The sequence below is a fragment of the Corapipo altera genome, unplaced genomic scaffold (genome assembly GCF_003945725.1).
Source record: "Corapipo altera isolate COAL_440 unplaced genomic scaffold, ASM394572v1 268, whole genome shotgun sequence".
In the NCBI taxonomy this organism is placed as follows: Eukaryota; Metazoa; Chordata; class Aves; order Passeriformes; family Pipridae; genus Corapipo; species Corapipo altera.
In genome coordinates, this window is record NW_020884901.1 from 6,329,623 (window position 1) to 6,345,579 (window position 15,957).

A 15,957-nucleotide genomic window follows, 5' to 3' on the forward strand; every position below is an offset into this window, starting at 1 on the left:
TCAAATAGCACTAAAATGACAGGGCAGAGGGTATGAAAACAAGTGCATTTGCTCTTCTATCCGAACACTTCCTGATGATTACAGGGTGCTCAGCACAAAGGGCTGTGATTTAGAAAGGAAATTGCACTCCAGTGAAGGATTTACTCATCTGTGATGATATTTATAATCCACTCTCTCCTAGCTAAAAGGGATCATCCTGCACTTTGGTAGGAAATGTGAGGAGTAAAGAGGCCAGTGAATGAGACCTGCATAACAGGATGTTTTGGAGCACTGACCACTTCCCAGCTCTGTCTTTACTCTCTGAGTGACTCTAACAAAGCTTTTCCTCTCTCACTGCTGCTGTCTCTACAAACGTGTACTTTGCTATAACTGTTTTCTCCTCTGGAGCAATGATGCTGCTCTGCTGAGATTATCTCCAAGGCAGCTGTGGTCTGCAGCCCCCAACCAAAAGCCAGAGCCCACAAACACCTCAGAGGCACCAGAGGGACGAGCAGAGGGAACTGCCAAGTCCTGCCACCCTTCCCAAGTCAGCAAAAGCACCGTTTGCTCTCCTGGAGAAGATGAGAATTACATCTGCTGCTTCAAAGGCAGTTTCATCTACTCCTAGACATGTGCAGGTAAAACAATGTTGGAGGTGCTCCGAGATCCACCTCTCCAGTCCTCCAGAGCACAGGTCTGTCTGCATTCCCAAGGCAGGCAGTGCATTCCCAAGGCAGGCACTGCATTCCCAAGGCAGGCACTGCGGTGGGAGCTGTGCTATCCCAAACCACGTGCTGCTGGTTGTGGCTCCAGCTCGTGCTGCTGAGCCAGTTGTTTCATTTAGTGGGAAAAGTATTTTGTTTCCCCCAGTGAAATATTTTGCCTGTTTCAAAGTTTCTACGTGGTGCTTTCAGACCAAAGCCCTGAGAGCACTTTCCACAGTCCCTCCATGGAGTGAGTAGGAGGGGTGTCCATTTCCAAGGTGTTGCTGTTTTCCAGTAGCTAAGACATGTTGCCCCCCCTTTCAGCCAAACACCAGCATATTTTTATTGGGAGAATGTCAGCAGGGAATCCAGATTAAAATAAAAAAAAGAAAAAAAGATTTTTTTCCAAACATTTCTCCAACAGCTGTAAATTTTTCCTTAATGCAGGATGCTAATAAAAGCCAGGTTACACCAAAACCACTGCCAGACTAGTGCTACTGGGAGGTGATTTTTTTTAAGCTGCACCAAAGGAAAAATTTCAACCTCCAACTTGCTCATTATTTGAAGAAACAGAAGCATACCCCTGCCTTTGCCCTGTCCTGGGGGAGCTGAGATCAGATGTGAAGGCCATGTGGTGGCCTTGGGAATGTTTGTTCAATCTCCTATTCCTTCTCCATTTTTCCACTATGAGTCCTTGTACTCCTGACATTGCATTTTGCTGATCGTAACCACAAGGTTTTGTTTTATGAGCTGTTATACCAGGAAAATGGTGTTCTTTGCACCCTATTAGTTAGAACTTGTTTGTGACAGCAAAAGATGGGTAATTAATCACTCTATTACTCCCACTCCACACAACACCCCAAGCATGACCAGCCTTGGAGTGCAAAAATAAACTCAGCCCCCACTCTTGGCAATTATATCAGAAACATAAAGCATACAACAAATAATCACAGAGAGGGAGGGTGTCTTTCAGCCTCCTCCACACCTTCTTTCTCTCCCCAGAGTCTTAAAACATACCTGAGTAGGTGTTTGTGTGCAGCTAATTGGCCTGAGGAACAGTATATCATAAATGGCCCATTGAATGATGAAGTGATTGAAACAAGATGCTAATTTTAACAGCTCAGCTTAGCTATGGTAATATTGGCTTACTGAAAAGGGGAGTCATGTCCACTGAGCCCCACTCAAACAGGTCCCTGCAGCAGGTCCACCTTCCAAAAAATAGAAACCAAACTGCCAACACAGCCTGGAACTGGAAGCTCAACTGAAATGCCCTTGATACACCAAAGACCTGAGCTCCAGGTATGAACTGCTGAGGTATAGCTGTGCAGTGTGTGCCTGGATACAGGCACACACACTGCTGCCTCAGCAAGGCAGGGATGGATCTTGTGCTTTATCCCCACATACCCTTTTCTTGGTATAGTATGTTGTTCGTGATGTTAATGATGTTGAAGCATCAATACAGAAGCAAATAAAGTAAAACCTGACTAGTGCTGTCAGTCTCCAAGCAAAACAGAGAGGGAAAGCATACAGATACTTTTTTGAAATGTGCTTTACCAGGATAAACAGTCAAGGTTTCCTTGGAATGCTAAACCTGTCCTGAATCCAACCTTTGAGTATTGCTGCCACTTGTAGATCCATTTAGTTAATGCATTGGTGCACCAGAACTAAATTCAGCTTGCTGAGGAAGACTCAGTGTCAGGGTACAGAGGGTCGTGGAACACAAAGAAGGAACAGAATCTGTATCCAGAATTTCATTTCATATCTTACATAGTCTTGCTAGTACAACTTTAGATGGTTACTTCAGCCCATCTCCCAGGCTATACAGCTGTGAAACAGGTATAAGACTCTTTGGATAGGTGCTGGGACTTAATTAAATCTTTTGGGCAGAGGTACAGGAGAAAATGTTAAAATAGAAATACTGATCTAAATGACTAGAAAAGAACACTCTTACCTTTCTACCAGGTGGTCCAGGGAACCCAGTTAAACCAGGTAAGCCCACGTCTCCCTGCAGGAAGCAAGCAAGTTCAATTAGTTTTCAGCAACATTTTCCCTGTGCCCAGTGTAGTTACTGCAATTATTTTCCCGACACCAGCCCCCAACTATTGATATTTCTGGTTCTAATCACAACTCTTCAAAACTTGACTGGTTAAGAAGTGTAGGTTTAAACAACATCTCTATTAACTGGCTCATATAAATAATAACCCCAGTTAATTAATGGCAGCTGCTGCTGGAGTCCAGCTTTTCGCCAGCAGAATGAATGCGCTTTTTTTCCCCTCAATGATCTCATTCAGTCACATGCTCCTTTTGCCTTTCAATAGGCATTGAAATCGCCAAGGCAAGGAAATTTTAGCTTCTAAATGCAGTAAGAACAACAGGTACCTCCTGCCAAGTGCTGTGACTGCGCTCGCACTCTGCTACTGCACTGGCTCAGTCCGCGGCTCCCATTCGGATGGTGCTGACGGTGGAATTATTTAACCTGCCCATATGACATGGACTGAACCTTTGCAGGCTGTGGTGGGTTTGCTCAGTGGCCTGTGCTTTTGAAAAGGGATTGCATCACATCCCAGCTGGCACACCCAAGCCATCACAGAGCGGATAAGCACACTGCTGTGAGAACTCTCCAACATCCAACCCACTTTGGCCCCCTCAGATTAGGATCAAAAATCCCTTGAGAGTCTCTAACACTGTGCTGTGCTTGCTTACTGAAATTCAATGATTTTCAAGTATCTAGCTTGAAAATTAGGCATCACTCCAAATTTCTGCTGAAAACTCCTTACTCCTATCACTGCTAACTGGAATAAAGCCTTGTTAACACAAGCTAAAGGTGATCTGGATCTCTCCTTTTCTTACACCAACCATGACTGCAAAAAAATCATCCCACAGTCTGCAGGTGGACAATTTCCATGTGATGCCACTCCAGTGTGGTGTACCAGAAATTTCAAAAGGCATCCCGTGCTGTTAAGTTAAAAGCATCATTTCAGACTTAGCCTTCTGAATGATTTCTAGCACCACCTTCCACCTTGCAATTGTGTGGCTCTCTTTGCTTCGTGGAGGCATCTGGTTTCAAATGAAGGGCCCAAGCTCCTCATGGCTGATGCTTTCTATGAGCTGTGTATTTATAGCAAGGCTTAGGGTGAAAGGAACAGAATTAGGCTGCTGCCCTGGGCATGAATTAACAAGTATTGTGCAGGCACCACTGAAAGAACTAATTGAGGTAGATGATGTGGAGCCCTGATTGCCCCACTGTTCATTTCTAGACTTCTGTGAGGGCTTGTTGCCTCAGTAAAAATCACTCATCCGTGAAACAGCAAAAATGGGAGTTGTAACTTATTAAAAAGAATTAGCAGAACTCTGATCCTTAACCACTGCTAAACCCAGAAAGCAACTACCCTTCCCAGCTGGGTGCTTGGTGTTGGTTTGAGCAGCCCTTGGTGGAAACTCTCACCAGGGCCCATGCCTTGGCAGAGCAATGATTTGGGAAGCCTCTACCTTCCCCCACCAGCAGGACCAGCAAGGCTGCTCTCACTGCAGCAATCTGATGGGGCTGCAATGTGGGGCAAAGCACAGCTCCTTGGCAAGAACATCGTTTCCTTTGCCCTCAAGGATTTTATTCCTTACACTGGGATTGACTCTTTTCTGCAGCCACGTGCCCAGAGCTGGCACAGTGTGGCTGTACCTCAGGTGTGCTACTCGAAACACTGGGCTCAAGCAGGCACGTGCCTGCAGCAGCAGGGACTTCAGTTTGGGATGCAGACTGTGCATTAAATGGATAAACACTTGGACAACAAAAAGCTGTGGCAGGCGGTACTTCATTGCACCACAGTCAATGCCTGACCTCTCTCTGTAGTCCTGAATTCAAGGTCTAAGACTTATTTTCCAGTCCTAAGTCTACTTGAGCAGCTGGGATGTTTGTGGCTGCAGCACAGGCTCCCTCTGTGTGTATAAAAAGCACACAGTAGTCTTGGTGCCTGTGCCCTCAGGGTGACATCTTACCTTCTGCCCGTTCCGAGCTTTTCCAGGCGACAGCCCAGGATCACCTTTCTGACCCTGAAATTAAAAGTTCACATTAATGACATAACCCAAGGACTCAGCCCACAGATGTGGTTCTGCTTCCACCAAGCCTCCACATTAGAAAAACATTTTGTTTCATCTCTGTCTTGCCCCAACATCCCAAATGTACTAAAGTGGCAGGAAATAGCTGTTTTGCTGGGGGTGGTTTTGGTGAGTGATTGTTTCTGCTCAAGAGTTCAGTTTTAAATAGTAGTTGACAGTATTAAATTGGCTAAAGAAAGGGTAACTGGAAGGAGGCAATGCCAGGACTTTTGATACTTATTAGACCAGACAGCTGCGATTCCTTCCTTGTCTACAACTACCATCACAAAAATAATTACTGAGCCTATTAATGTGGCTAAACCATCCTTCTCAACAACTCACTAGATGCTGTTGCTTTTTTAACTGTGAGGAACAGATGAAACTGCAGAGAAAGTTACACTAATTAGACACTCCCAACAGCCAGAGCAATTGTGAGACTCCCAGGCTGGCAGAAGGCAGCACACTTGACCTTAAGTGGCAGTATTCTTTATTTTCCTTCTTAACAACCGTGACGAGAGAAATGACAATTCGAGGCTGTGATCTTCCGACAAGCACAAGCTGGAATTTCAGCAGCACTTGATTGTCTAATTCCAATAGATTCCTTTGAAAATCCCAGTTCAAGCTCTTAAAAGGTGGAAAGGTGCATCTAACAGGGGGAGAGATACAAGTAGGAAAATCTAGAAGAGATCTGAAGCATGCCAGATTCTTTGGGCTGGGCAGAGGTAAGGCTTAGCACAGCAAGCAGCTCAGGTCTGTATAACAGGACAGGTATCCCAGGATCAGTCACTGGCTATTTAACACTCCTGGAACCATAAATCACAACCTCTGTGTGTCACATCAGCACAGGGGATCCAAAACGAAGCACGGGACAGCTGTGAGGGTTAGTTAATGCCTGTCAAGTGAGGTGCTTGGAGGGAAGGGGAGACCCCACAAAGGAGCAATATCAGTTACCAGCTGGCATTTCTCATTACCAGCACAGAGGACTAGTTACAGCCAGCTGAGCTGCTTTTCCATGCAGCATCACCGCAACTACACCCCACAAGTACTTCCCACCTTGCAGAGTGTAAATCTCCCTTCTCCTCCTCCACCATAAGCTGTGAGGCTCGGGAGTGAGACTGCTTGGCTCTGGACTGTAGGGAGCACTGCTGATTCAAGGCAGATGCATCTGCACAAATTCTGAATGAAGGCCGCCGGGTTTCCAAACAGTAAATGAAGTCATGCAGATAATCTTGCTTTGCATGCAGCTGTTATCAGGGCAATTCTCCCACTCTTTGAGCTTCAGAGCAGTCAGTGGGTGCTACCACAGCTTGGGACAGATTAGAACAGTTCTCAGGATTGCAGGGTGTTCATTTCTACTCTGCAAAACTCATTTACTGCAGCAGGTAGACACCCACCACTCTCCCTAAATCTTGCCATGTGCTCCTTGCGATGACTCTGAGCCACGTAAAGGAATACAAGCCTCTTGCATTTTTCCCTGGGGAGCTCCAGATCACATTAGCAAAGGCTCTGCTTGCATTGGTTCTGTGTTGAACACTGCTGAGACCATCACACAAGTGGAGAACTCAGCCATGGCCAGGATCACGTGCCCCCAAGATTAATCAGCAAGATGGCAACGAGACCAGAGGGAATGGATGCCTGGATGTGAGGGTTGAAACTGAGGATTAATTGCTCAGCTCTTCTCACATAGCAATGACAACATGGGAATTAACCTAAGCCTTGTTCATCAGCAAGCCATAGCACCTTGCCCACAAGGTTCTCTCTTTTCCATCCCAACTGACTGAGAACACTACTTTCCCTTGTACAGGAAGAAATTATTTTCTTCTGTGGTTTTCTTCCCCCTACCTGGGAGAAGTCCAGAACTGTGCAATTTAAACACCTCAGCTTTGCAATCCCACTAATCATATTTTAAACATTAGTGAGCCAAACTGATGAGCTATCCTGGAGAAAAACCATTTACTAAACTGAAAATCCAATTTTTTCAAGTGCTATAACAAGAGATTAATCCGGAGCAGCAGGCCATACTGATGCCTGATGCCAAAAGCCTCCAGCAAACCCAAACTTTTGCACTGGTTTTTGAAAACACACCTGTCTGACCTTTCTCCCAATCCCAAACTCTATTGGGGCATTCTCAGAGCTACATCCAGTCATTAACAAAAACAACCCTTCTGCCCCACCAGCAACTTACAGGTCACACAACCAACCACAACCCCTGCCCAGCATAAGTCTACAGCTATTTCAGGGGTTATCTACAATAATTACTCTCTGCTAACTAGATGCAACAACAGTTTTGCAACTGCCAAGGCCAAACAAACAATGCAAAGAGTGGTGAGAAGCCCCCCTCAAGCAGTTTCACATTATGGATTGCTGAGCTAAGCACCACGGGCTGAATTCTCAGGTGGCAGGAGTGGGTGTAATGCCACTGAAGTCAGTGGATCCGTGCCCAAGCAGATCAGCAGGAATTTGGCTCAGCAGCTACAAACAGCTCAGTGGAAAAGATCAGCTCCCTAAGTCTGAGGAATTACAAGTGTTCAGTTCCAGCAGCAAGAAGGTGGTGAGCTTTGCACAGGGTTGATTCTGAAATGCAGAGACACAATGCTGGTGCTCACCTGTGCAATACAACCAGACAGGAGACACACACAGGCACCCAGATCCCTGCAGTGCCACACCACAGGCCTCCCACACGGCTCCCTGACCTCATGAGAGCTCTGGTAACTCGGCTGATAAAAACTATGCTCCTGGGCTCCTTCCTAAGTGACAATGACCTGGTGTTAATCATTGTTTCCAAGCTGTATCTGCCTGGGAAATTTCAGTTTCCCTTCTTGGATTGCTTTGTTTTTTCCATAGTATTAACTGCTATTTAAGGAAGACCAAGTCCAGCAGACACTTGAAGGCAAGACAAATTCTACTTGGGGCTGCTCTGCCCTGTTATCCAGGCTGAGCTTTCACAAAACTGTAATTTAAGCCATGGGCTGGGTCTATTAACAAGATCCCCATCCCTGGAAATGTTCAAGGCCAGGTTGGATGGGTCTCTGAGCAACCTGGTCTAGTGGAAGATGTCCCTGCCCATGGCAGGGGGATGGAACAAGATGAGCTTTAAGGTCCCTTCCAACCCAAACCATTCTATGATGATTTTATGATGAAGACATCAGGTCCCAGGTGCAGGCTTAGAGGTATTTAAGAGGATGAAATACATCTAAGAGGGTGAAATACAATTTTTTTGGGCAAAGTCCATCTTCTGGGACTGGTGTAACACCAGAGAAATGAAGGGAAGGAGGGAAGTCAAAAGTCTGGCACCTGATACACCTTCCAAAAAGTGTTCCTTATGCAAAGATCATGCAATCTTGGCTTACCAGGCTCTCCCTGCTAGAGATGAACTTATGCCCAGGCCTGGGCTGAGCTCCAGCTCTCACATCCCATTGCAAACGTAATAGTCCTTTTGACAAAGCATCATGTAGAACATCCTAATCCTGCAAAGGGTGGCTGGACAAAACTGAGATATATCACACAGCCCTGTGACACCAGAACTCTGCTGACTGTTATAGCTCTGCATCTACTGAGGGCTTCCTGCTGCCACACTGTGCATGGAGATGGAGGAAAAATGGTTACAGGAAGATTTAATTTCTATTAGGTGACCAACCAAACAGAGCTTTACAGCCAAATGATGATTTTTGACCAGGCATTAGGCTAAAAGTGTTTTCAAAAAAAAATCCTGTAGCATAGAAACATAGTTTTGACTCTACAGATTGGACCAGGCAGGATTTTGCAGGACTGGAAGTCAGATAAAAGAACTTTGATTTGACTTATAAAACTCAACAAGTGCGATCTGGAAGTCATTGATGGAGAATAAATGCAGAACACTAAGATGTAGAACTTTTACAGCCTCACTTTTCAGGCCATATAACTACACTGTAGAATTTAAGCCAGCTGCTGTTCCCCAGCATGTCTCTGGTGCCTAATTTTTAATCACATGGAGGTAGCACGCCAAGTTTCCAGAATCTTTTTTCCAGAGCATCAATAGTGCTCATAACATCTCTGCCTACTGATGAGATCATGAAAAGACAGGACTATAGCTTGTACCTTTCTCTGTGTTTGGTTGAGACATCCTACAGCTTCCCTGGTACTGGAAACCTCTGTTAAGCATTGCCTCCCAAAACTCCACTGTTCTTTAGTCTCACATAGGTGTTATAAAACAGAAAACTATTTCTGTGTAAACAATCACACCAAAACAACCCAAACCAATTTCCCAGGAAATTCAGTTTTTAGGTAACACAAAGCTTTATACACAGAATGAGCTGGGAGTTAAAAACACCTTCTGGAAGGGTTTTGCAGCAGATCAGGTCCCTTCCAGAGCCACTTCTGTGCTCAATCCCAGGCAAAGGAGGGGGTCCAACTGCAGGGGGTGACTCCCACCTCCAAATCCCACCCAGGGGGAATGTGTGTACAGGAGAAAAGGACTAAACTCAGGAGGAGCCTGTGAGCCCTCATGGGAGAGGTGAGGGCATCTAGAAGGAAGCAATGAGATCAGTTTGGGAAGACTGATAGAGATCAGAGTTCCCATGAACTCAAGAAAGGGAGATTGGGGTGGAGGAAAGCAGAGGAAGATGCTGGGTGCTGCCAGTTCCTCCTGCTACTGGAGGAGGAGTAGGCTGCAAAATCCAGAGAAGAGAAATGAGAAAGCAAAAAAAAAATCCAGAGCTGGTGAGGTTCTGGAGTGGGAGGATTCCACTGTCCCTGTCTCAACACAGCAGCTTGCTCCCTGGCACAGGCATAGCTTAAGCAGGATCCTAATTAGGCAGCCTTTGAAATTTGGGAGAACCAAGGACAGAGGCACAGAAGAGGGTCTCTCTGAGTGCAGGAAAAGGCCTTGGATGTGCTGCTGGAGGGTCTGCGTGAGAGCAGGAGGGAGGGAGAAATGGCTTCAGCTACTGCCTTTTTGTACAGAGCAGGATAAAAGGAATCTGTCCTTCCCCTGGGATGCCCTCTGAGATGGGAAGGCAAAAGCTCCTTGAGCCAGCTCATACTTACTTTGAGTCCTGGGGGTCCAGGTGAGCCGGGGTTTCCGTGGGGACCTGGGGGACCCTAAAAAACACAAAAAAAGCCACAAAACAGAGTCAAAAGGAGTCAGTGGGAATCAAGGGAGCAGCAGAAAGCCTCTGGCTGTACCGTGCCAGGCTAAACCAGAGCACCAGTGCCCGTGCCCTGGCAGGGGGACAGTGTCACCAGGACCCTCCCTGGCACCCCCAGAGGGGGAATCTCTGCTGCTGGTTCCCACCGGCCCCCATGGAAGGGGTTGTGTGTCTGTCACCACGAGACATGTCATGACACTGAGATAATTTGGGTAAACCAAACATTCCACAGGTCAGGGGAGTCCAAGCTCCGCAAGGAGCCCCAGCAGAAAGGGACGGGGGCAGGCAGAGGGGAGAGGAAGTGTGCGGGGGTGTTAATGATATTTTTGGGTCAAAATTGAAGAGGACACAAGTAATTGCTAAAGGGAAATTGTTCAACTGTTTGGGATGAACTCATTTCCCCTACAAAGCAAGCAGATTTTTGCCTTTAGACGTTGGAAAGAGAATGCACGGTCAGACAGTAAAATGGGGAACAGCAGCAAGTCCCTGTTTAAACCCTTAAAATCCATATTTTACATAGCTAAATCTCTATTTTTTTCTTAAGTCTCACAAGCCAGTGACACTGTCAGAGTATCTACCTCAGATCACACACAGCAGCATCTCCTTTTACATCGTATTTTAAAAGCACCCTGCATATTTTCCAAAGACTATTTAAGGAGTTATCTGGAATAGGCAGCTAAGAATAGTTTATCCCAGGATTGTATACAGCACAGAAGATCTGCTAACCTTTCAGGCAGAAGTAATAATAATCTTAAGTCCCCTTGAAAACGTTCCTGGGAGATGAAACAACCTGAGTATTCAACTCCAAGAATTCTGCCAAGAATGTGTGTGAGATTTATACACCACGAGGAGCCCTTGCTGTACCCTCGAGTTGGAGGAGCACAGGCAAGGGGATAAAAAGCCACTCAGGCAATTTCTCAGCAAGTATTTCCAATGAGCATTTTGGGGCCAAAATCTTCAGGGTTTGATTTCCAAGGAAAATCACTGCAGTTAAACACACGACTGCCAGCCAAGTTCAGTGCCCTTGCTGTCTTTTGAGAGAACATCAGTGCACTGATCTCTATTCAGTTGTATTTTTACCACACTGTAGTAGAAAATAATGCCTTTTTTTATTGCATCTTGTGGTACAGACAGTTGCTGAATGCTCAGTGCTGTTTCACAACATGCTGCTCTGCTGTAAGAGGCTGTTGAATTAAAGGGCTGAGGCTGAACTTTTCAAATGGTGGGTTTTTTTACCCAAAAAAATTTAACATCCCATTCTTAAACTCCTTCCAAATTTTCAGCCTGAAAACAAATAAATTTATTGCCCCATTCTTAATTTCCTTTCAAATTTTCACCTGAAATTCTCCAATAGTTTAGCCTGGCTGTGAGTTTCCAATGAAACTGAAACAAATTAATTAAAATTAAGGTGCTCGAGTATCAACTCGTATTTGAAAACCCATACAGCTGCTGTAGCCAAAGTACCTGAGCATTGAGGAGCCTTAAATAAATTCACCATACCAGAAAACTGTGGCATCATCTGCTCACTTCATTGGGTGGGACACTGAAACAGAGACTGGATGAGCTGCTTAAGGTAATTCAACAAGTCTGTGGTAGCAAAAGTGCTTCAACCCAAGTCTTTCAAGTCTCAAATATGTAGGAAAATTAATATTAAGTGACAGAAATCAGAACAGTAGAGTCTCCATATAAGATGAGTTCCTAAAAAGCTCTTACATGTAAGCAATAATCGAGGTAGCTCTGAACAGGGTCCATAAATCCAGACTGCTGCTGGACTTGAGGAGGGAATTCAGCTGTTATTCAACTTTGGAGTCAGGCAGCTTGGCTCAAAGCCCACAGTTAGTTGAAATTTGTGCTCCACCATAGCCTTGGGCACGCTTACAGCAGTGTCAGACCAGAGGGAGCAGCACGGTGTGATGTGATCCTAGATGAGAATGATAGTTTCCAGGAGGAAACCTGGAACATGGGAAGCTGAGCTGCCAACCCAGAGCTCCTGGATAAGAAACTTATCACACTGCCAGCCAAATCTGGTGCAGGCTCTTCCAGAGCTAAACCAAAATCCTAAAAAGCCTTAACCAAAAGGAGGGGAAGAAGGGAGGAAGAACCTGGCCCCAGTTTCCAGTGACAAAACATGCGGTTACAAACAACAGAGACTCTTGACATAAAACAGAGCCTTGAGCACTGAGTTCAGTGAGACTGTATCCAGTGTAATCCAGGCAAAGGAAGGTCAGAGACTCATCCTGTTCCTAAAGACAAATGTGGTCTTATCCTAGCGAGAAGTGGCCACATCCTGCTGATGAAGTGACAGGGGGAAGTCCAGTCTGGCACGCAAGAGACTGCTGTGACCAAGTCTGGGGCTTGTGCTAAATGTCTTAAACTGCTCTGGTAACTGTGGAGAGAAAAGGGTGTAGTCTGGCAGTAGTCCTAAAAATTGTAAAAAATAATTGATCTTGATGTGTTCCAGCATGGTTAGTCCTGAATCTGTGATTACACCCACATTCTTGGCAGAGGAGGAAGATGTGGTGTTGTACTGTTAGATGGGCTCAGGAACAGAAGGTGCAGGACAGCAGCTGCCTCAGGAGCATCAGCAGCACCCAATCTGGACAGGGAGGCCTTACAAATTCATCATGGGCAGATCTACAAACCCCAATATCAGCCATCAAGCCCCCAAACTGCTCACCCTTTCATTAAACCCAGTCCCATGTTCATTCCTCTTCTCCTGTGCCCAGCAGAATTACCCATTCCCAACCAGTGTTCCCAGAAATAGCCCTCTTCCATGGAGAAGCAATTCAAGGGTTAATTGCTTTGTAATTCTATAGTTAATTGCTATATTTTACACATTCTACTCTGGATTTAATTCAACTTCCCACTCATACCTAGAAATCTGGATTCTCCTAAATGTCTTTATCATCAATACATGAGTTTTGCTCCCCTTATTTACACATAGAGCGGGACAATGCTGAGATCACTGAAAGAAAAAATCCCACAGCAGGTATCACTCTTTGTTTGGGTGCCTGTTTACCCAACAGCTTTGGCTTCCTCTAACTGCTGAAACAATCCAATCTAGCAGCAAGCAAACTTGCATCTGAAGCCTTCCAAGCCTTGCACCAGAAATTCCATGGAAAATTTTACCGTGGGACAGCAGTGGCCCACAGCTACTGCATGGCACGGAGACCAGAACAATCCCTGAATGTATTCTCCAAGGGAGGGGGGTTTTCCCATTTCCCTGGAATGTCTTTTACGTGAATGATGCTGCTTCAGAACTACACTGAGCCACCCAGTCCAGCTCCATGAAGTGCCTGGAGATGGGACCCTGCTCACAGAAGGGCTTTTATGCATAAAGGTTCACAGCCCACAATAATTAACAAAAGTGTAACTGTGCACAGCTCCCCCCAACCCTCCAGCATTCACAAGGAGAGGGGGGAAAAAAAATCCTCCAAACTCCTGCTAAATGCTAGAGGGCTCCAGTCAGAGGAATGACCACTGATCAGAAACTCATTATATGCCTTGGGGTTTCACTGTGTAAAGCAACTTTTTCTGCTCCTGACCTACAGATCCCACTGTGACCTCTGGCTTGCTGAAAAATGAGCTAAATATTTGAAGTGAAGCCAAACAAACTGTTTCTTTAAACACTTTTCAGAAATTGGAAAACCTCCCTAATGGAAAGAGGATACCGGGGAACCTCTACAGCTGACTCAGTTCCTTGTTTTAGGAGGGAAGCCCTGCATTTTGAAGGAAAGGGAGATTTTTTCCAACCACAGACCAAATGTAACAGCGACATGTTACACTGGGACCTCACAATCTGTCAAGCTGCTGAGGTTCACAGGAGGATGGCAAGTGCATCCTGAAGCATCAGGAAGTGCTTCTATATTCTCTTCACCCATCCATTTGGATTTCTCCTGTGTTGTGTCAGAGTTTAAATAAACCAAGAGCAATTGCAGCATGTCAGGCTTTTATTCCCAATTCTGTCTCTGACCTGTTGTGCGGACAGGGACAAAATACTCCCTTGTACCTGAGCCTGCTCACCACTTAGACAGGGAGTGACTTCCAGCGGGAATAGCCTTCCAGAATTACTTAAGTGTTTTGAAAATTTGATCATAGCTCTTTTTTTGCTGTCCTGGGGGTGAAGTAAACAACCAAGGCCAGGTTGGATGGGACACTGAGCAACCTGGTGTAGTGGAAGGTGTCCCTGCCCACGGTGGTGGATTGGAACGAGAGGATTTTTAAGATCTCTTCCAGCTCAAAGCATTCTATGATTCTATGAATTGGACTCCTGCCTGTTGTGTGTCTAAGACTTGCTGTCTCCTTCATGGAGGAGCAGAACAGATGACTGGGATTTCTACAGCCTCATCTGGAAGGCAGCATTTAAGACTGAGTGTCCCAGTGCACAGCACTATTCTGCAGAGCTGATCAAGCCATGGGGACTTTGCTGGTCAAACTGTGAGGACTGAAATAAGTCACAATTTGTGATGGACAGGGATGTGCTGGCAAAAGGCCCTCATGAGACAGTGCTGGGGTGAAGTTAATCAAGCCTGGGGTGAGGCAGGAATAAGCTACAATGGTGAAGGGGTTATTGCTCCTCTGGGAGGCCTTTGTTGACAGCTCCTTGTAGAGCTGGTTGGCACATCCCTGTGAGCAAATCCCAGCCTCAGCCTCCCTGTTAGACCTCGATGTCTGAAGAAATGCAAAGGTCATCTGCAGCAATGAAGTGGCTCACACGGAACTGGGGGTGCTGTGCAGGTACTCCAGTGCCAGAACTCACACACACCACAATGGAAAGGCTGTCCCATGACCTGCCCACATCACACTGAGCTGGGGAAACCCTTCATTGGCAACACTGCCACTCCCTCAGACCTTACACAGGCACTTGCCCAGGCACACAGCACAATTATCTGAGCAGAAGAGGTGTGGACAGATCTCTTCTTATGCCTCAAATTCTTTAATGTATAAAAGCTGAAAACAATCCTCTCTGAATACAGAGACAAAACTTTCCTGTAGTGCACACATGACCAAGACAGCAGTATCTCTACAGGTTGGAGAGCTCCTGAGAAAGTGTTATCAGCCATCACCTCCAGTCATTAGAATTGCAACTTTTTATTCCATTATTTCCCCCAGGAAATAATGAAAAAAAGAAACACCCAGTTCTCATTTGTTACAAAAATGAAAATTTGCCTTGATAGTTGCAGAGAGTAGAGTACAGGAATGGTCTGCATCTGTCTTAATAGGTCCCTGATGCTGAGTGATAGAGTGTCCAGTTAAGTCCATGCTCCTAAAATGGGGATTAGCTTTTAAACATTTGTCATTTTAGAGAAGACTGTCACTATCCACTGAGCTACCCAGCCTTGAGTTGCACTTGAATGTTGAGATGTGTCCCAATGACAACCTCTTCCATGCTGTTACAGAGGCTGGTAGGTGTTTTTGCAAACCAGGTGGCTTTGCCTACATGGAAGAGCCACCCTCAGACTGCACAGGCACGTCTGGTGATACTTATCTGCTGGAAATGAGGAGAGTGGGATCAGCCAGCTTTTCTCACACACTGCCACCCACCACAGTCTCACACTCAAGGCAAAGGCTAATCAGAGCTTTCATTTTACCCTAACCAACATGGGAGGACAAAGGGAAATTAAAACAGAGATAATCAGGAACTCAGAGGGGTAGAAAAACTGAACCACATCAGCACAAGGCAACCTCACAGCTACAGAAAGCCACAAGACAAATGCTGCTACTAGATTTTCAAGTACACCAATTAATTGCATAAGCATTAATAATGTAGAAATTATGCAACTTACAACAAGGGCAATTACATCTCATGCATTAGGCCATAAACTGCATTGGTGACAAGAAAATTCCTTACTTTCCTTTGGCATCCAGCACTGCAAAGTTACCTGCAACATTCACCTCCCATCTGGAGCTCCAACCTTGGGCTGGAGTCTGATGGCACATCTCATGGGTCACCCATGGGTTGGTGCAAGAACTCTAGAGCTGCTTTGTTGGAGGAACAGGTTAGACAGAGACAGAACAGACAGTGCTGCACGTTTATTTTTAAGTGGCTCAAACAC

At 45.7% G+C, this 15,957-nt stretch overlaps 1 protein-coding gene across 1 annotated transcript in view; it reads right to left on the reverse strand.

Annotated features, from left to right (window-relative positions):
- Positions 1-15,957, reverse strand: part of COL27A1 (collagen type XXVII alpha 1 chain) — a 144,576-nt gene that overhangs the window by 102,066 nt on the left and 26,553 nt on the right. Inside the window, exons 5-7 of the mRNA XM_027650151.1 lie at positions 9,801-9,854; positions 4,677-4,730; positions 2,635-2,688 (exon numbers count right to left, since the gene is read on the reverse strand). Of these exons, the coding sequence (XP_027505952.1) occupies positions 2,635-2,688; positions 4,677-4,730; positions 9,801-9,854 (162 nt within the window). The remainder of the gene's footprint in view (positions 1-2,634; positions 2,689-4,676; positions 4,731-9,800; positions 9,855-15,957) is intronic.